The 18,932-nt window shown below is 34.7% G+C and overlaps 1 protein-coding gene and 1 long non-coding RNA gene across 3 annotated transcripts; both read right to left on the bottom strand.

Moving 5' to 3' along the window:
• Positions 1-2,766: 2,766 nt before the first annotated feature.
• Positions 2,767-5,243, bottom strand: LOC126601614 (uncharacterized). Of its 2 annotated transcripts, XR_007615771.1 has the most exons (5): positions 4,951-5,243; positions 4,708-4,867; positions 4,535-4,603; positions 3,757-3,815; positions 2,767-2,884 (listed from the first exon to the last, which is right to left on the bottom strand). It is a non-coding gene; the product is annotated as an uncharacterized LOC126601614 (long non-coding RNA). The 2 variants fall into 2 exon arrangements; XR_007615772.1 differs by lacking the exon at positions 3,757-3,815 and having other exon boundaries at positions 4,951-5,239.
• A 900-nt stretch (positions 5,244-6,143) lies between these two features.
• LOC126601607 (cytochrome P450 CYP82D47-like) lies at positions 6,144-8,497 on the bottom strand. Its single transcript, XM_050268332.1, has 2 exons — positions 7,450-8,497; positions 6,144-6,980 (listed from the first exon to the last, which is right to left on the bottom strand). The coding sequence occupies exons 1-2, from the start codon at positions 8,404-8,406 to the stop codon at positions 6,357-6,359; spliced, it is 1,581 nt and encodes a 526-aa protein (XP_050124289.1). The 5' UTR covers positions 8,407-8,497; the 3' UTR covers positions 6,144-6,356.
• Between the last annotated feature and the right edge of the window lie 10,435 nt (positions 8,498-18,932).

Below are 18,932 nucleotides of genomic sequence, written 5' to 3'. Positions count from 1 at the left end.
GATTGATAGTTAGTACACTGTATTATATAATTGGAAATACTATGAAATGTCTTTATTTTAGATTTTCATCATGGCATATCCATACGTATATTCCTTGTTCATAATTATTGTGAATGCTCTGAAGTGCAAAGGTGAACGCAGGACATACATGTAAGTTTAGGTAAGTTTAGGTAAGTTTAAGTAAGTATACGGTATTAGTAGATTGATGAGATATGTGATAAGATATGAATATGTCGTATAGGTCACTAGAGGTGACTCTGACTTATATGCTAGCCATGATTGTTGAGATATGTGTTGAGATATGAATATGTCATATAGGTCACTAGAGGTGACTCCGACCTATATGCTAGCCATGATTGATGAGATACGTGATGACATATGAATATGTCGTATAGGTCACTAGAGGTGACTCCGACTTATATGCTAGCCATGATTGATGAGATGATTGTTGAGATATGTGTTGAGATATGAATATGTCGTATAGGTCACTAGAGGTGACTCCGACTTATATGCTAGCCATGATTGATGAGATGATTGTTGAGATATGTGTTAAGATATGAATATGTCGTATAGGTTACTAGAGGTGACTCTGACTTATATGTTAGCCATGATTGATGAGATATATGATGAGATATGAATATCTTGTATAGGTCAGTAGAGGTGACTCCGACTTATATGCTAGCCATGATTGATGAGATATGTGATGAAATATGAATATGTTGTATAGGTCACTAGAGGTGACTCCGACTTATATGCTAGCCATGATTAATGAGATATGTGTTGAGATATGCATATGTCGTATAGGTCAGTAGAGGTGACTCCGACTTATATGTTAGCCATGATTGATGAGATATGTGTTGAGATATGAATATGTCGTATAGGTCACTAGAAGTGACTCCGACTTATATGCAAACCATGCTTGATGAGATATGTGTTGAGATATGAATATGTCGTATAGGTCACTAGAAGTGACTCCGACTTATATGCTAGCCATGATTGATGAGATATGTGATGAGATATGAATATGTCGTATAGGTCACTAGAAGTGACTCCGACTTGCATGCTAGTCATGATTGATAAGATATGAATATGTCGTATAGGTCACTAAAGGTGACTCCAACTTAGGTGCTAGCCTATATGTGATGAAATGCTAGCATATATATAATGATTATACGTGATAAGTTAGCAGACGTGATGAATATGCGATAAGTTAGCATATGATTATAAATATGTGAAGCATGACTTGAACTTATATATATATATATATATATTGAGGTATATTTTTATATTCTAATTCCGGAAATTATACAAACGTTGTAGCGAGGGGTTATAGAAATTTATATGGTTTCTATTAAAATTTTATCTACTAGGCCACTCAACTTTGTCTTGTCTTCACCCTCCAGGTTTTCTTAGCTGAGCTTTCTTATCGTCGAGGAATTGTGGCAATTCTTAATATTGAAGATTATTTTGAGGGTACGATTCTTAATTCATTCTTCTGTACTTGCTTATACTCTAACGTCACGTGTGAAGTGGGTTCATTCCCGCTCACCAGTGCACTCTGGTATTTAGGTACTCTTAGGTTTAAATTTATTCACAATATTTCCATAGCATCACACTTTATGGCTTCGTCACCTTCCTAGTGTCGGTTAGCACAGCTCAATTCGGAGTCCTAGTAGACCTTCCGGGTCCGGTGTCACAGAGTCCTTAGCATTAATATATTAATGAATTACATGTAAGTTACATAAGTTTTATATAAAAAATTGGTAATTGATTTAGAGTTTTAATACTCACACCCTTATTAAACTCCTAAATAATTTTCAATTCAAACATTTCCCAAATATATAAAATAAAATTAGAATGAGTTTGTACCCTTTGTTAAAAATGTACCCTTTTTTTAATTTAAAATGTACCCATTTTTTTATATAAAATTTCATTCAATCTTTTCTCTAATCCAATTTTTAAACTTATATGGGTACATTCTATTTTATTGATTTGAGAATGTATTCATATCAAGTTTAATAGAAGAAATTTAATAATGCTATTATGCCTAATATCTTCTTCTTTTTTATGCTTTTGAAAAATGTACCAATGTTTTGGTACAATAATTTTTTTGGTTTGTTTTGATGAACGTACCCATGTGTGTGTACACACACACACACACAAAATATTGGAGAGTATAATTTAGCTTTAATATTTTTAATCCCATAAATTATGGGTTTTATTTAAAATCTCATTAATATAAATAACTACAAATTTCATTTTTAATTTAAAAATATAATAACCTACATAGAAATACATTATTACACTAATGTCAGAGATTTCGATAAAAAACTAAAAACCACCAAGGTTTTAGTCAAAGAACATTGGTAATTAGTGATCGCATTCAAAGTGTCCTAAAAAATTATGTATTATATTATTATATTCGGTTTGGTTTCGTGAATTGTTCGGTTTCGATTATCGAGTTTGGTTTTTTCTGAATTCGGTTCGGATTTTTTGGATCAGATTCGGTGTTTTCGGATTTCTTTCCTGCCTTACAAATAATGCTAAAAATAGCACATTTTGATTTCCCATTACATATATATATATATGCAAAGTGATGTAAGCAGTACACATACATTGCTATGCAAATTTTGCACTTCAGAACAGTTTAGACCCAGTTAGTGTAATTAAAACTAGGGTATGAGCACACACATTGTGACACACCCCGTCCCGAAGGAGGGCATGCTGGCCGTCACGTGAGAGTGACGTAACCATTTGCACAGTACGGAAGCTTTAATTATACAATTTATAAGTTGATACACCCGAAGGTGAGTCCTAATTTTGTCCAATCTGTCAGAACACCGTCGAATTCCTCGTAGTCACCACACCTTTGTGATTCCTGAACCTGGAGGGGCGCAAAACCAAAATTGAGTGGGTCAGTAAAACAATTCTTTTCCAAATCCAAACATTTCTCAAAACGTTGTAACCCCTCTCCGTAAAACCTGTATACTTTCCCAGAAATGTAAAATATAAATATACATATATATTCTCAATACTTCATTTCACTTTTTCAACATTTTTCATATCAGTTATGCCATGCCATGTTTAAATTGAACAGTTAAGTATGGATGCATCAACCATAATCATATCAGGTGCAAGAAAGTAATCAACCGGAGGCCCTCTAATAGCCCTGTACGGTTGAACCTAGAGCTCAAATTCTATCACTCTCACTCTACCGGAGTCACCTCTGTGACCTGTCCGGCCTTCTGCACACAAGTTACGCTCTAGTGCTTTCTCATCAATCATCTGTGCACATAATCTAAGGTCACCCACCAGTCGAAATCTCACTAACACTCTTCGACTGGCCCGTCGCACCCACTCCGCGTGGACTGTGCGACCAGCATCTACTTGGATCCAAGGCGAGCGTGCGATGCGGTGAATACTATAAGCACTAAACCATGGTGCAGGATTTGAGCTCAATATATATCAACATCATCATAACAATATTTAAATACTCATCTGATACTCACATGTGCGTCCGCCGCACCAATTTATACATATGCATCATATATCAATTCATACTTTCCATATCATTTCATGCATGGCAATTCGATTCACATTTCTATCTACTTTTCATATACTTTCATGCATGGCATTTCAACTAATATATCTCATATACTTTTATACATTTTCATTAAAAGCATAATTTCATGCATTTTCAATTTCTGGGAAAACGGCAAGTATATATGTATACGGAAAACAAAACTGCCCACTCACCTGGAGTTCGCCCTACAACTCCCTAGCACAATACATCAAGGCGTCATGACGATCGGCGCCTAAAACAATAATTAATTCCAACCTCAGAATTCATATCGATAGAATATATAACTTATATAAAATACGTCGCTACGTAGATCGATCCGGAAGATCTGCCACTCAGATTTTAAATCCATAACTTCCAGAGGTCCACATTATACCTCTAGTACAACATCCTAAAATTTCATTACCATCCAACGGTCGGATCTCCGTCACTTTCCAAAACTAAGTGACGGTTAACATTTTATTTTATGAACTTACAATTCCAATTCCGGAAGATCCGTAACTCGGATTCCCAATCCGTAAGTTCCAATAATCCTCAAATATTACGTATTACAACGTATCAAAGTTTGGTAACGATCCAACGGTCGGATCTTCAATTCACATTTTCACCTAAATGCAAAAACTATAAAACGTTATTTGAACACCTAACCAACAATCCTTAATAACTTTCTCATACGGTGCTCAAATTGAGTATATGAATATACCACGGTGATCTACTCGAAGTCACGGACGTCGAAATATTTTTAAAATAATTGTTTACTGTAGCACGCGCCACCACGCGCCAAGGAAGGCACGGGTCCACGCGCCCCCACGCGCACCTTCTTCTTCCTTGGGTCGCCGGACTGGTTTTTCCGGCGGCCGTTTTTCAAATTGCCATAACTTTGTCATTTCTCAACGAAATCAAGTGATTCAAAAACGAAAGTTGTAGCCCTTGAAGAGACAAAGATAATGGTACCTTGCACAACACCTAGTTCGCCGTGGTTTGGCCGGAAACTGCCTCGAAAGCCTCGGAGGTCGCCGGAAACTGGGTATTTTTCAAATGAGTATAACTTCTTCAATACTCAACGAAATTGAGTGAACAAAAATGAAAGTTGTGGTACTTGACGAGACGAAGAGATTGATACCTACCTCGACTCCTAACTCGCCGGGGATTCGCCGGAAAATGCCTCGAAAGCTCCGGCCAAACTTTGAACTTGTCGATCTCCGTGTTCTTACGTCCAAAAACTTCCAACGAAGCACTCCGAGCTTCCTTGGGACCTCAATAAGCTCGCTGTGATCTTGTTTTAGCCTAAAACGTAGTCATTTAGAAGATCATGAACAGTACCATTTCACGGGAACTTTGAAACTAGGGTTTTCCGAAGCAAAACTTACCTGAAATGGATACCATCGTGATCGTGGAGGTTCCAGGAGTTTGATGGTGGTCTTAACTCCGTCGTTGGTAGAAGTTTAGGGTGGTTTTGGAGTTTGTCCGTGCATTTGAGAGGGAGAGAACAGAGAGTGAGAGTTCGTGAGGGAGGAGAGAGAGAGACAGGGTACGGGAAAGAGGGAAGGATTTGAGGTGTGTGGGATCCTACCCAATCCCCAACTACAAAATTCTATCATAAAATTTAAGTCTAAATCTCCACTCTAATTACCAAAGTTTAGGAGCTTAGATATAACGAACGTGAAAATTATACCTTAGTTACGTACTAGGGACATTTCCGTTAATTCACCATCACGAGTGTAAAACTTTGGGACGGGCTGTGACACATTGTGTGTGAATAATTTTATTTTATTTTTTGTTTTTGATTAAGGAGTGTGATTAGTTTTTAAATATTTTAAAAAGAGAATGAGACAATGATGATGAGATCTCTTAATAAAAGCATATTTTTCTTAATATTACATAATTATCATTTTGCCTTCTTTATGTAAATATTGTGTATCAAAAGTGAGGGTAAAATAGGAAAAAAATGGGGATATGATTGTCATTTTGTCAAAAGGTACAAAATTACTATTTTGCTCTCCTCATGTCAACATTGTGTATTCAAAAGTGAGGGGCAAAAAGTTGACAAGTCATCTTCTCTTAATAATAGTATAGATATGTCTCAGTTTTTTCAATCAATAATAATTAATAAAACTAGCTTTTCGAATTTCGATAATAATCGCAGGTGGGCTTTTTTTTTTTTTTTTGGTCCTGTTTGTGGAGTACATATCTTTTTTATGAAGATTCTGGGAATTCGTAAATTATGGTGCATTAGTCGTACATCGTGATGTCACAAATTATTTTAAATATTTTTATTTAAAAATAAACATAATCAGCACTTAACAAAAACTGATCACACGATATACTATAAATGAACACGATTCATAAATCTTCATGATTCTCATAAAAAATGTCCGGAAAGGATCCTGTTGGCTGTTTGTGTACTAGCGAATAAATGAACACGATTCATAAATCTTCATGATTCTCATAAAAAATATCCGGAAAGGATCCTGTTGGCTGTTTGTGTACTGGCGAATGGGTGGGTTCTTTTCAAACAAATTTAAAATAAAAAAATCCGGAGGCAACAGGCGCACGGAGCCCAAATTGGAAATGTAACATTTTATTGCTTGTGTTACATGGGAAAGTCAACATATGCCCATTTCTCCAACACGCATTATTGCTGGGTTTTGTATCTTACATTGGCAGGTTTTGATTGGTTTTATGATTATAGAGATACACACATAATCATATAAAACTAATAACAATGAAAACCTCTTATTCATAACACACACAAAATATTTTATATTTCCTTCTTTTATCCATAGAGTTCAGAAGATAAGCGAGGTTTGATGAGAACATTGAGTGGAGCTGCCCTAACGTTGGTCATTCCAAAACTCTCTGTCATATCAACTGGGGCACTTGATGGGTTTGAGATTTCAAACGCATGTAGAAAACTAGCCAATGTAAATTGCACCATTTGAAGGCCAAATGCCAAACCAGGGCATGATCTTCTACCACTTCCAAAAGGAATAAGCTCAAAATGTTGACCCTTCAGATCAATGTCCTTGTGCGTCGTAAGAAATCTCTCTGGCTTGAACTCAAGTGGCTCGGGCCAATTTTTCGGGTCAATTTGGATCTTCCAGAGGTTTGGGAAGAAGCGGGTGCCCTTTCGAATATGGTAGCCAGCAATGGTGCAATCTTCATTGAACATACGTGGCCCTGCTAATGGTCCTACTGGGTACAAACGTAACGTCTCCTTCACAATAGCTTGGAGGTAGACCAAGTTGCTTAAATCTTCCTCACTCACAACTCTTTGTCTGCCTATTTTGATGTCTAGTTCATTTAGGGCTTTTTTCATAACGTGAGGGTTGTTCAGCAATAACGATATTGCCCAGGTCAATGTCACCATGGTGGTGTCGCCACCTCCTGCAATAACATTCTGCCAAAAAAATATTTGCTTGATTGATTAGGGGATATCTATATATAACATCTATACATTTTTTAAGCGATGAAAATGTTAAAGATACTATCTTTTTAAATCACATCTTGTAAATCAAAAAATATGGTGGTTGATGGTTGTATTCTATTTTTAAAGATTTAAAGAAATAATCTAATTATCAACCACCACATCATATAATTTACCGAGACAGTCTAAAAAAATAATCTTTCTACCATCACCTATTGGTGAGCACTCAAATATGTTGCATGAGTCGTACATAAAATTGGAAATCGTATGTTTTAAAATAAAAAAAATTATTGTCTTATGTTTTCATTTTCTTTTTATAGACCATGCAATTAGTTTAATTAAGTATTGAAACTAAAAATAAAATCTTGATGTGTTTAGCGTCTAGCTCCAGATTTTTATGGTTAATTATTTGCCTGCAAATTAATGAATTATATATACGTACCAAGCTTGTGGCTTTGACGATCGTATCAGCATCAAAATTGCCAAGGTCTGCACCATCAAGCACAGAAAGCATCGCATCTATGAAGTCCTGTTCTCCTTTTGCATCACCTTTTGCTCTCCTCTGCTTATGCTCTTCAACCCACTCTTCAACAATGGCGTGCATTTCCGTTGCACTTTTCTTCATTGCCTTCTCATGTCCACCCCAATCCAACCACCGCAGATAAGGAACCGCATCACCCAGCAAAAACATGCCCAGATAATCAAATAACTCCCTCAATGCAGTCTGAACCTTACGCGCTTCTTTCTTCTCATCCCCAGCGGCAGCCACGGAATACCGCTTTCCGGCCACCATTGTAAGAATCACGTTCAGCGTCATGTCCCCAAGCCATTGCTTTAGCTCTACAACCACTCCATCTTTCGAGCCCTCCTTTTTCTTTGTACTCCAAAGTTCGTGCAATTCTTTTAAGAAAGTAGCCACTTCCGACACTCGAATGTGCTTGAGCAGCTCAACCTTCCGGACTGAGAGCAACTCCAAGGTGACTAGCTTGCGAATTTCTCGCCAAAAGGGTCCACCTGGTCCGAACCCAAACATGGCGTAGTCGTAGCTAACGTGGTCTAGAACCACCATCCTTGGGCGTGAGATTATGCTCAAGTCTTTGGTTGTGAAGCATTCTTTTGCGATCTCACTGCTGCTTATCACCAACGACGGATGGACGCCAAGGCGGATAGTGAAAATGGGTCCGTACTTGTCCGCCATGGCTCCCAAAGTTAAGTGAGGAGGTATGGAGCCTCCAAACAAAGGAAGGTGACCAAATATAGGCCAACCGCCCTTGGCTTCAGGTGGTGATAATTTGCGCTTGTGATTTGCAGCTCTCCATCTTCGTGACAAGTAATAGAACACGATGATTACTGTGAACAAGCCAGCAGTGATAGAGTTTACATATGGGAGAGAATCCATTTTTGCAACTCAATAATTAGAAAGCTAGAGACAAAATGATTTTTACTGAACTGAGCAATGAACTGGGCAAAGGCTTAAGTTGATTTATCGCCTTGTCATACACACACGTATATATAGGAGTAATATGGGATCGTTTAGTACGTATGATTGTATTGAAATAGGTAACTTTTTATCTCTGAGGTATGTTGAGGGGTGAAATGAAAAAATTATGACCAACTAAAAGGTAAAAGATAGATTGTTGTTTTGTTTTTAAACAAACAATATTATCTACATTAAAAGGATGGGGGAGTGGGCTAAGCCTCATAATAGGTTTGCAATAATATGGTTCAAATTTATCTTTGGCGATAATCAAACCTAAAAGAGCCCACATAGAATTAATTGTGTACATCAAACATGCAATAGGAATATTTGAAGCATTTGAAAATGTAAAAAAAATATTTAAAGTAAAGTATAATTGATGAATTTGCTTATGTGGATCTTAGTTATTGAGAGAAAAAATTATGTCGGGTTCTACATAGAACATAGGGCTGGGCATTAAAAAAATAAAACACCAACTAAACCGCCCAAATTGCACTGGCGGTTTGGTTTGGTTTGGGCTTTTTTTTAAAAAAAAAATTCGATGGCTAAACCAAACTGCATTGACCTTAATCGATTATCAAAATTCTTAGGGTGCAGTTAACCAAACCGACCGGCATATATTTAATTTTATCTTTTAAACATAATTAATACGTGTAATAATATAAATAATTAGTTATTTATGAGTTACCATGTTTCTACCACATGAAAACAAAACCTTGGTAGTTTAAGAGTTTTTTTTAGAAGAACGGGGGAACCATTTGGAAAAGGCAGCAACTGCTGCTTCGGTGTTCTCCTAAGGTTCCTTCATTTGTGCTTTTTTTTTTATAGCAATTATTCATATTGGTGCTACATTATGTAGCTTTTGGAAGACTTTTCTCACTCGTCAATTACGTGATTGATTACTTTTCAATTTTTTGTTTTAACAAACTATATTATCTACACTAAGGTAATCTCCAACTCATAGAACAAAGCTTAAAATATAAGCTTTAAAACCCTCTCAAACCATCTTCAACCATTGGGCTAAAATAAGCCCTGGAGAGAAAATATATTTCAGGGCTAAACTCCCCTTAGGAATTAAGCCTGACTTAAATTATTCTGGACCCACCAAACTGTTATATTTCAAACTTTTGTTTGTTTGTTACTTATAATCTAACGGCTATGTTCAAATCTAATGGTAAAAAAATAAAAAATAAAAAATTGACGGCCTAAAATTAAATCTAACGTCTAAAATTAATTAAATCAAATTTAACTTAAAACTTTGTAAATACCTATATATTTGTATGATTTTTTTATTACTTATCGGAGTTTAAATATTTTTAGATTAAAAATATTTAAAAAATAAATTAGGATTATCTACATATATTTTATTTTCAAAAATTTACCGAAAACAATTAGGCTAAAATCATTGTTTAATCATTTTCGGCTAAAATTTTAAGCCATAAGGGTTGGAGAAAAACAGTTTCTGAGTTATGGCTTAAAATTTTATGGCTTAAATTTTTAAGCTTTATCTCCAAGGGTTGGAGATGGTCTAAAGGGAAGGAGATGAGTTTAACTTCACAATAAATTAGTAATAATGTGGTGTAAAAATATTGTTATCTATATTCTATCTAGCTATCTTTATAAAGTCAAAAGATAAAATTTGTGACACATTCAAAATACTTGAAATTATGGTTTCCATTTTAAAACTCTTTAAAATGACAACTTAATTAGGATTAGGATTCTCTTATCTCCTCTTTCCATCCCCTCCACTCACATTCTCTTATTTTGTATTTATCTTGTTATAAAAAATTAATATAAGATGTTGATATGACTTAATCGTAATCATGCAAATAGAAGAGGAAAGCATAAGAGAGAAAAAAGAGAGAAGAGAGAATCTTACTCTATTTAATTAAGAGTGACGTGGTTGATTAAAGATAGAAAAATGAGACATTCAACCCTTCCTTATCTGTTCGTTGCAACTTACAAGTAGATGAGGTTGTCTTCCATGTATTTTAATATCACCACCCCCAAGAAAATAACCTTACAAAAAACACTCTAAACTGGAATTGGTCTAGCGCTTGTGATTTTTATACATTGATAACGATTATCCTATAACAAGTTGGGTCACCCTAAAAGAAACCTCAAATAATTAACATATGATCCCGCATATACCACGTTGTCTGATATTATAATTTATTATTTTTAATATTATAAACTCATTAGTCAAATGTTGAATTAAGGAGCATCAAGCTGATTCGTGAATAGTGTGATATTTCTTCGACGACTTTCGAGATGGCCTTATACTTATTATTTAAACTTATCCCATAATATTTTATTGTCTATGTACAATTTATTAAAGAACGATCAAGTAGTTAAATTGCACGGTCCCACGTTTTTCTCGACGAATTTAGTTATTCTGAAGGGATTTGGATCCTCTCCGGAGATAATAGAGAGGATCCTCTGACCAGTTATCATGAACCATTAGATAAAAATCTAACGGATATAATTATTATAACTTTAAAGTGACTTCCCTATTTATAGCCGTTGGATAAAAATCTAATGACCCATAATAACTGGCCAGGAAGATCCTCTCCATTAGCTCAGGAGAGGATCCAAATCCATTCTGAAGAACTTGATTATTTATGACATGGTTGGTTTGGACCCTTTACTTGTCTGTTCGATGCAACTAGCCAGTAAGATAGGATTGTCTTCTGTGTGATCTATGCATAATTTTAATATCATTGGTCCAACGAAAATAACCTTACAAAAAAACTCTGCCTTGGAATTGGTCTAGCACTTGTGATTTTTATACATTGAATAATGGTCTATAACTGCTACGGGATGACCCACTGATTAAAAATGTATTTCAGACTCATATTTTATTTGCGGTATGTTTTGAGATAGATTCTTGAAACGTATAAATCACACAATATTGGTTAAAGAGATGTTGAAGTGACTCTGTAAGTCTTTTTGGTCCTCAAAAAGGTAAACTGTTGTGGTTAAGCCACCAAGTGATTTTTTTTATCACACATTGATGACATACTAATTTTTTTAGTCCCTTTTGTGGTGATTAAGTTCGTGCTTAAGCTTGCTTATTTTTGAGTTCTCTATCAATTATTTTTTTGTCCTTTTTCAATCCAATTTTTCTATCAAAATCTTCAATCTGTGGTTGTTTTGAGTAGTGTAGGTTTGGCAAGAGATGAAGTTGAATTTTTATGATGTGGGTTTTATAGATTACTAGCCTTCATTGAATCACAACGTGCTATGCTCGACTTATACGTTTTAAATGTATTTATATGTGTAAATTGACAAAAGGAAAGTCAAATATTTGAAGTAAATGAATACTTTTAGATCATGCTAGAAGAAATCCCTCATAAATCAATTAAGCAACTGAATTCACATAATAAAATCGGTCTCTATAGAATTTACATTAAGAATAGAGAAAATAATATTTAATAAATAATTGATTGAATTACATTATTACTAGCCCATTATGAGGCTAAGTCCACCCTCTCCCCCTTAGTGTAGATAATATCGTTTGTAAAAAATAAAAAAAATAAAAAAAAAAACAGTCATTTGACAATTAATTTAATCACATTATTATCCGCTAAGCCCACCCCCTTCCTTTAGTATAGATAATATTGTTTGTTGAAAAGAAAAAAAAAACAATCATTTGACAACTTATTTAATCATATTATTATCCGCATGTGAAATGCCTTTTTTATAACCGGCATTACACGCCTCTTAAAATGTTTTGAACATGTTTAAAAATAGAGAAATTAAATTACATTATTGCTAGCCAATTGTGAATCACATTATTGCTAGCTTATTGTGAATCACTATTAAAATGACGAAACTGCATTATTTTGGGATGTCTTTGAAGTTTTTTTATCTTGTCTAAATATTTTTGTTGAAGTTTGGTGACACCAAAATCACTATTCACAACATCTGATTGAATCACATTATTGCTAGTCTATTATAAGGTAGGGGTGGGCAAACAGGTACAGGAACCGCGGGTCGAGGCGGGTACGGGCTGGTTCTTAATTTTTAAAAAGAGAAACGGGGCGGGGCAGGGCAGGGCTTTAGAATTTTAGGGGTGGGCCGAGTCCAAAATTATAAAAAAAATGGGTACCCGGGGTCCCGTTTGTGTAACATCCCAATTTTGAAAAGATTACTGTCTCCCAGGCATCCCGTGACAGTTCTCAATCTCGAGAACATTGTCACCTTGGCTCACTCACTCTCTCTTATCTTGATCATTCTCTCCCATATTTGCAACTCTTCATTCCTCTCCCATCTCTGCAACTCTCCATGCCTCTCCTACCTTTACCACACATATCTCTGCAACTCTCATTCCCGAAGCAGACACACCACACCCACACCCCACCGCAACCTCCACCAGTGTCTCACACCTTCTCGAATGCTCTCGTCACTCTCCTCTCCCCAGTCTCCTCCTTTTCTCACTCCCCCAGTCTCTCTCCCGACACCTCTGTCTTCGATTTCACATTGGATATGTGGATTCTCAACCTCCTCCATCTTGATCTCTCTCTCCCCCAATCTCTCTCTCTCTCTCCCAATGCATGTGTCTCCGATTTCTCACACCTTGGATCTGTCGATTCTCAACCTCATCCATCTCGATCTTTCTCTCCCCTAGTCTCTCTCTCTCTCCCAACGCATATGTCTCTGATTTCTCACACCTTGGATTTGTCGATTCTCAACCTCCTCCCTCTCGATCTCTCTCTCCCCCAGCCTTCTAATTTTTTGATTTTTTTGTTTGTTTGTTTGGTTTGAGAATTGAGGTTTTAAAACAATTAGGTTTTGGTTCTGGTATCAGAGTCGAAGATCTAGGATTCTGGATGATGGCGAGTTCGGGAGGGGTTCAAAACCGAAAAAAAAGGACCCGTGGACCCATCCCGAACCGGCCCATTTCAAACGGGCCGAGTTAGGTCTGGTTCCAGTGATCAGATTTGCCGAGTTAGGTCCGGTTTCAGTGATCATATTTGTGATACCCGGCCCGGCTCGTGCCCACCCATATTATAAGGTACTAATTTTTTTTTTTAAATGTACTAATTTATCACTGGCACTACGCGCCTTATAAGATGTTTTGAACAAAATATTCATGATTTTCCTTATTTTTTTATTATATTTTTCTTTCCCCCTTACGAGGGCACCATCAACTTTTACTCATCTTTTTATTTTTTTATTCTTTTCTCTCTTCCCACTTATATTTATATTATATTTTATGATGACCAAATTACCCCTGCATTATTTGATATATTATATTGGGTTGTTTTTGGATTTGTTTTGGTTGAGGGGCAATTTTGTCCTAATATTTTGTCAAAGCTGTGACACCAAATTGGCACTATTCATTGCCCTATTCGCTTGATATATAATAGATAGTGCAACTTTCGTCCATGTTAGATTTTTCTTTTTGAGCTTGAGTCTTTCTTTCATGTCTCATGGTGACGTTGGTACAATTTATCGTAATGCAATTTGTTAATGCACAAAATAAGTGAGGACTTTGGTACAACATAAAGTGTTAAGTTTGTGACCTTCGCTAGATTGCTCTGGTCACTAGTATGGATAAGTATGTAAATGGATAGAGATAGAGAAGCAAACACAAGATGTACATGGTTCACCCAGATTGGCTACGTCCACGGAGTAGAGGAGTTCTCATTAATTGCGAATGATTTACACAAGTACATAGGTTCAAGCTCTCCTTTAGTGAGTACAAGTGAATGATTTAGTACAAATGTCATTATGAAATATTGTGAAAGAATGATCTCTATTTATAGAAGAGAGTTTCTAGTTTCATTCTGACATTGACATGTGTCGCGCTATGATTGGCTTCCTAGTTGGAGGAAAACTCTTCTGGGTCATTGACGGTATAACGTTGACCGGTGCTCAGTAGTTTCGGGATTGGTGAAGTATGGTACAAACACAATTAATGACTTCGTTGGTAATTTTAAGTGCAGAGTCATTCTTGTAATCATCACAAGTTGTTTCTTTTGTAGTTCCTTTTTGAAGTTGGCGTTGCTTATATTTTATTGGCCCTAAAAGAACCCCTCAAATAATTAACATATGAACCTACATATTCAACGTTGTCTGACAATATAATTTGGTATTTTTATTATTATAAACTTATTAGTAAAAAAACAATAACAAAAAAACTCATTAGTACTTAAGGAGCATCAAGCTGATTAGTGAAAAGTGTGATATTTCTTCGAGGGCTGTACGTGGCTTTATCTTTATTGTTTAAACTTATTCAATAATATTTTCTAGTTTGTGTACAATATAACATAAAAAATGTTAAGAATATTTTCGTAAAAGTGTGACTTTGTGTGAACTTTTTAACCCATCATTTTTTGCACAATATTCTATAATATTTGCACAAAAATTAACGTTAAATTATGAAGTAACAGAGATTTATATAGAATTTCATTTAAAAAAAAATCTTCTTAACATTTTTCATATAATATTGCGGCATTTCAATAGAGATCCGTTTTCGTTGGCACGTGATGGATGTGATCCAATGTACTACCTGGACCAAACACCCTACGTCAACAAATTTTAGTGTTACTTACTTTGTCTATGTGTTTGATTTCGTGTTCAGGTTAAAAATGGGCGGATGCCCATCTTTTTGGAATTCAAAAGGGAGAAATTCAAACTAGCAATGGATATTTAAAAAGAGAAGTAAAAATCCTTGAAAAAAGGAGTAGAGATAATTTAAAATATAAGGGTGAAATTGAAATAAAGATTAACAATTTAAAAGATAATAAAAACTAGCTTTCATGCATGTGCTCACGAACGTGCAGAAGATATTTTTTGAATCACAATGTGCTATGCGCGACTTATACGTTTTAAATGTATATATGTGTGTAAATTGACAAAAGGAAAGTCAAATATTTGAAGTAAATGAATAATCTTATATCATGCTAGAAGAAACCCCTCATAAACCAATTAAAGCAGTTGAATTCACATAATAAAATCGATCTCTATAGATTTTACATTAAGAATAGAGAAAATAATATTTAATAAACAATTGATTGAATCACATTATTGCTAGCCCATTGTGAGGCTAAACCCACCCCCTTCCTCTTAGTATAGATAATATCGTTTGTTAATAAAAAAACAATCATTTAACAACTAATTTAATCACATTATTATCCGAGTGCGAAAGATTTTTTTTATAACCGGCATTACAAGCCTCTTAAGATGTTTTGAACGTGTTTAAAATAGAGAAAATAATATTTAATAAACAACTGATTGAATCACATTGTTGCTAGCCCATTGTGAGGCTAAACCCACTTTCCTCTCCTTTAGTATAGATAATATCGTTTGTTACAACAACAAAAAAAAACAATCATTTGACAACTAATTTAATCACATTATTATCCACATGTGAAATATCTTTTTTATAATTTGCATTACACGTCTATTAAGATGTTTTGAACGTGTTTAGAAATAGATAAATTGAATCAAATAATTGCTAGCCTATTGTGAGGTAATAATTATAAAAAAAACCACAAAATAATTTAATTATTAAAAAAATACTATTAAAATAACAAAAATGTCCCTACCTTATTTGATGCATTATTTTGGGATGCCTTTGAAGTTTTTTGTTTATGGGGCATTTTTGTCCCTTTCTTTTGTTGAAGCTTGGTGACACTAAAATACTATTCACCTTTTCTTCTCTCTTTATATATAATAGATGACGTGGAATGAACTTATGTCAAAGATCACGAGAAATGGACTATTCTTAATATTGACTCTCAAATTGGACTTGAATTAAATTAAATCCTATAATATTTAGGTTCTTCAGGTGAAGGTAAAAAATGAGGATTCACATGCTCAGCCATTAGATATCTTTTAGGCTTTTTATCTAAAATGGTTACTGAGATTTAATAACTCTTTACTTTGATCCTTAAGATTTGAAATCAATAGAATTTGTCCTTGAGTTTGTCCATCATCAATCATTTTGGTCATTCTTTTAAAAATCTCCATTAAATAAGAATATAATGAAAAAATACTCTTAATTTTGTCAAATCATTTTGGACTATTGTTTATTAAATTAAAGGTATATTTGTCATTTTGATCCTTATTTAACATAATTTTGCACAGAATGACCAAAATGATTGATAGTGGATAATCTCAAGGACCACTTCTATTGATTTCAAATCTTATGGACCAAAGTGATGTGTTATGCAAATCTCAAGAACTATTTTGACTAAAAAGCCTATCTTTTAATGGAACGTTAACTAAAGCTTTATTCTTTTTTTTTTCCTTTTGTCTTCTTTTCAAGGACTCTATGTTTGCCACATCATCACTTAACTGTTAACTTAATAGATTTTTTAACGAACGTTTGAAATTGAAATAAATGATAAGTAAATATATGAGATTGAAATATTTTAAAGTTATTGTATGAGGATGCAATCTCACTAAAATTTAAAGGTGCAAAATGCAATTTATCCTTTTCTTTATATAATAATAAAATTAAAGAAATACAAATAAACTCACAAAAAGTCAATCACCCCATCATCTCGACAGCCACCCCTAACCCGCTCGTCGACCAATTCGCACCACGTTACTTTGAAGGAGGACGAGTTATCATTACTGCATTTCTATTAGTTAATATAACTCCTTTGTCAATCAAAAGATGATGAAAATACTATTTAGTCTTCTATCATAAAAAAAAAATAAAAAATGATGAGCAATAATGTAATTTCATAGGTCCAAATTTTACTGTTTTTTATTGAAACCTCACCTACAAGTGATGTTAAAGTATTTCTAATATTTAAAATTTAAAAAATAAAAAATAAAACCAAAAACAAAAACCTCCCACTCTCCCCCTCCCCAAGTTCTCTCTCTACCTCTCTCCTTCTCATTTAAAAAAAAAAATATTCATACACACAAAATGTGTAAACAAACGCTAGTATCAATAACGAAAAAGTAGTGATCAGTAAGTCCTTAGTCAAGGTCAAAACTTTGAAACACCTTTTTTATTTATTGTTAAAAGTATGGGTAAATTACATAGTAGCCCCTCAGATTTGAGGTCTATTGCAATCTTATACAACATCTTTAAAACATTTCACTTTCATACCTCAAGTACTATTTTATTTCAATTTCATACAACCGTTAGATTTTCCATCCATGGATCTGTTAAATGCTGACGTGGCTGCCAAATGTCTGCCACATGGCAAATAAAATAATTTTTTTTATTTTTTTTTAAAAAACCTGAAATTGGAAGAAGAAGAAGAAAAAAAAAAGAAAGGGACCGAACCCAGAAGAAGAAGAGAAGAAGAAAGAGGAGGGAGGAGAAAGAAGAAGAAGAAGAAAAAAAAAAAAGAAAGGGGTCCGAACCCAGAAGGAGGAAGAAGAAGAAAGAGGAGGAGGAGGAGGAGGAGGAGGAGGAGGAGGAGGAGAAGAGAAGAAGAAAGAGGAGGGAGGAGAAAGAAGAAGAAGAAGAAGAAAAAAAGAAGAAGAAAGGGGTCCGAACCCAGAAGAAGAAAGAGGAGGAGGAGGAAGAGGAAGAAGAAGAAGAAGAAGAAGAAGAAAAAAAAAAAGGGACCGAACCCAGAAAAAGGAGGAAGAAGAAGAAGAGAAGAAGAAAGAGGAGAAGGATGAGGAAGAAGAAGAAGAAGAAGAAGGAAAAAAAAAAGAAAAGAAAGGGACCGAACCCAGAAGAAGAAGGAGGAAGAAGAAGAAGAAGAAAAAAAAAAGAAAAAAAAAAAAGGGTTTGGACCCAGAAGAAGAAGAAAGAGAAAGAGAAAGAGAAGAAGAAGAAAAAAAAGAAAGAGAAGAAAAAGAAAGAGGAAACAAAAAAGTAGCAGATATGTTTTTTTTTTTAAATTAAAAAATTATTTTATTTGTCACGTAGCAAACATTTGGCAGCCACGCGTCATATATGTGACAGCCGCGTCAGCATTTAACAGATTCATGGATGGAAAATCTAACGGTTGTATGAAATTGAAATAAAATAGCACTTGAGGTATGAAAGTGAAATGTTTTAAAGATGTTGTATAAGATTGCAATAGACCTCAAACCTGAGGGCTACTATGTAATTTACCCTAAAAGTATCAATTGATTCGATAATTGAATAGTTCAAGTTATGGTATTATTAGTCTAGAGTTTATCCTTTTAACGATAGATATTTTTTTTGGGAGATCCAGAGGAGGCTTGGGCATTTATTACTTGCAGCCCAAATAACGAATATGAGTCCGACTTTGTAAGAAAACCAAGAACCAAGAAGTGGTAACTGGTTGAAATACGTCATGATGGCATGATTAAATTTTTGAGAGCACAACGTGCAAGACCAAGTCAAATGCCACATAAAAATCACAGAAGGGAATAAATTACCTGGCCTTGAATGCCCATTTGCATTGCTACAATTGATTCCAATATCATGAGAGGAAGGACTGGAGGAGGAGGATCAAACGAGCGAGGCACTAAGGAATGACGATTCGATCAAAAGA

This window comes from Malus sylvestris, chromosome 15, assembly GCF_916048215.2.
Source record: "Malus sylvestris chromosome 15, drMalSylv7.2, whole genome shotgun sequence".
NCBI classification, from domain to species: domain Eukaryota; kingdom Viridiplantae; phylum Streptophyta; class Magnoliopsida; order Rosales; family Rosaceae; genus Malus; species Malus sylvestris.
Note: the sequence above shows the minus strand (reverse complement) of the source record. Positions and strands in the feature narration are given on the sequence as shown.